This window comes from Chaetura pelagica, unplaced genomic scaffold (genome assembly GCF_000747805.2).
Source record: "Chaetura pelagica isolate M959 unplaced genomic scaffold, ChaPel_1.0 scaffold316, whole genome shotgun sequence".
Lineage (NCBI taxonomy): Eukaryota > Metazoa > Chordata > Aves > Apodiformes > Apodidae > Chaetura > Chaetura pelagica.
Genome location: NW_009953497.1, coordinates 2,184,344 through 2,185,012, shown reverse-complemented (window position 1 = coordinate 2,185,012; position 669 = coordinate 2,184,344). Strand labels below are relative to the sequence as shown.

General features: G+C 62.3%; 1 protein-coding gene across 1 annotated transcript in view; it reads left to right on the top strand.

Annotated features, from left to right (window-relative positions):
- Positions 1 to 669, top strand: part of TADA3 (transcriptional adaptor 3) — a 3,862-nt gene that overhangs the window by 2,035 nt on the left and 1,158 nt on the right. Inside the window, exons 2-3 of the mRNA XM_009999317.1 lie at positions 14 to 336; positions 509 to 614. Coding sequence (XP_009997619.1) covers positions 14 to 336; positions 509 to 614 — 429 coding nt within the window. The remainder of the gene's footprint in view (positions 1 to 13; positions 337 to 508; positions 615 to 669) is intronic.

The window sequence follows — 669 nt, the reverse complement described above, 5'->3', positions numbered from 1 at the left end:
CCTGCCTGCCGAGGGGCTGGCTGCCGCCGGGCCGTCCCTGCCCAGCGCCGGGGGCGGGACCCGACCAGGCATCGCTCCCTTCCAGATCCTGACGGACTGGCAGGATAAGAAGGGCGACCGGCGGTTCCTGAAGCTGAGCAAGGACCACGATGTGGGCACCCCTGTCAAGCCCGTGAAGCCGAAGAAGCAGAAGCTGGAGGGTAAAGGGGGCCATGGGACCGGACCTGGCCCTGGCCGGCCCAAATCCAAGAACCTGCAGCCCAAGATCCAGGAATATGAGTTCCAGGATGATCCCATTGAAGTGCCCCGCATTCCCAAAAATGATGCTCCAAACAGGTGTGTGGGCACTGGGGGGGGTGTTGGGATCTGTCTCCTTCCTTGTAGCACTCGGTGCTGGTGAGGGCTGCCTCCATCCCAAGGGAAGAGATGTCCTGGGGGGAAGGGGGATGTGTGTCAGCTCCCGTGGGCTCCCCTGCAGCTCTCCCTCACAGCTCTCCCACCCACACAGGTTCTGGGCATCGGTGGAGCCGTACTGTGCTGATCTCACCAACGAGGAGGTCAGAGTCCTGGAGGAGCTGCTCAAGCCACCAGAGGACGAGGCTGAGCATTACAAGGTGAAAAACTCATGAGCCCACCTGGAGCCCTCCTCACCCATCCTCTCCCCTCTTT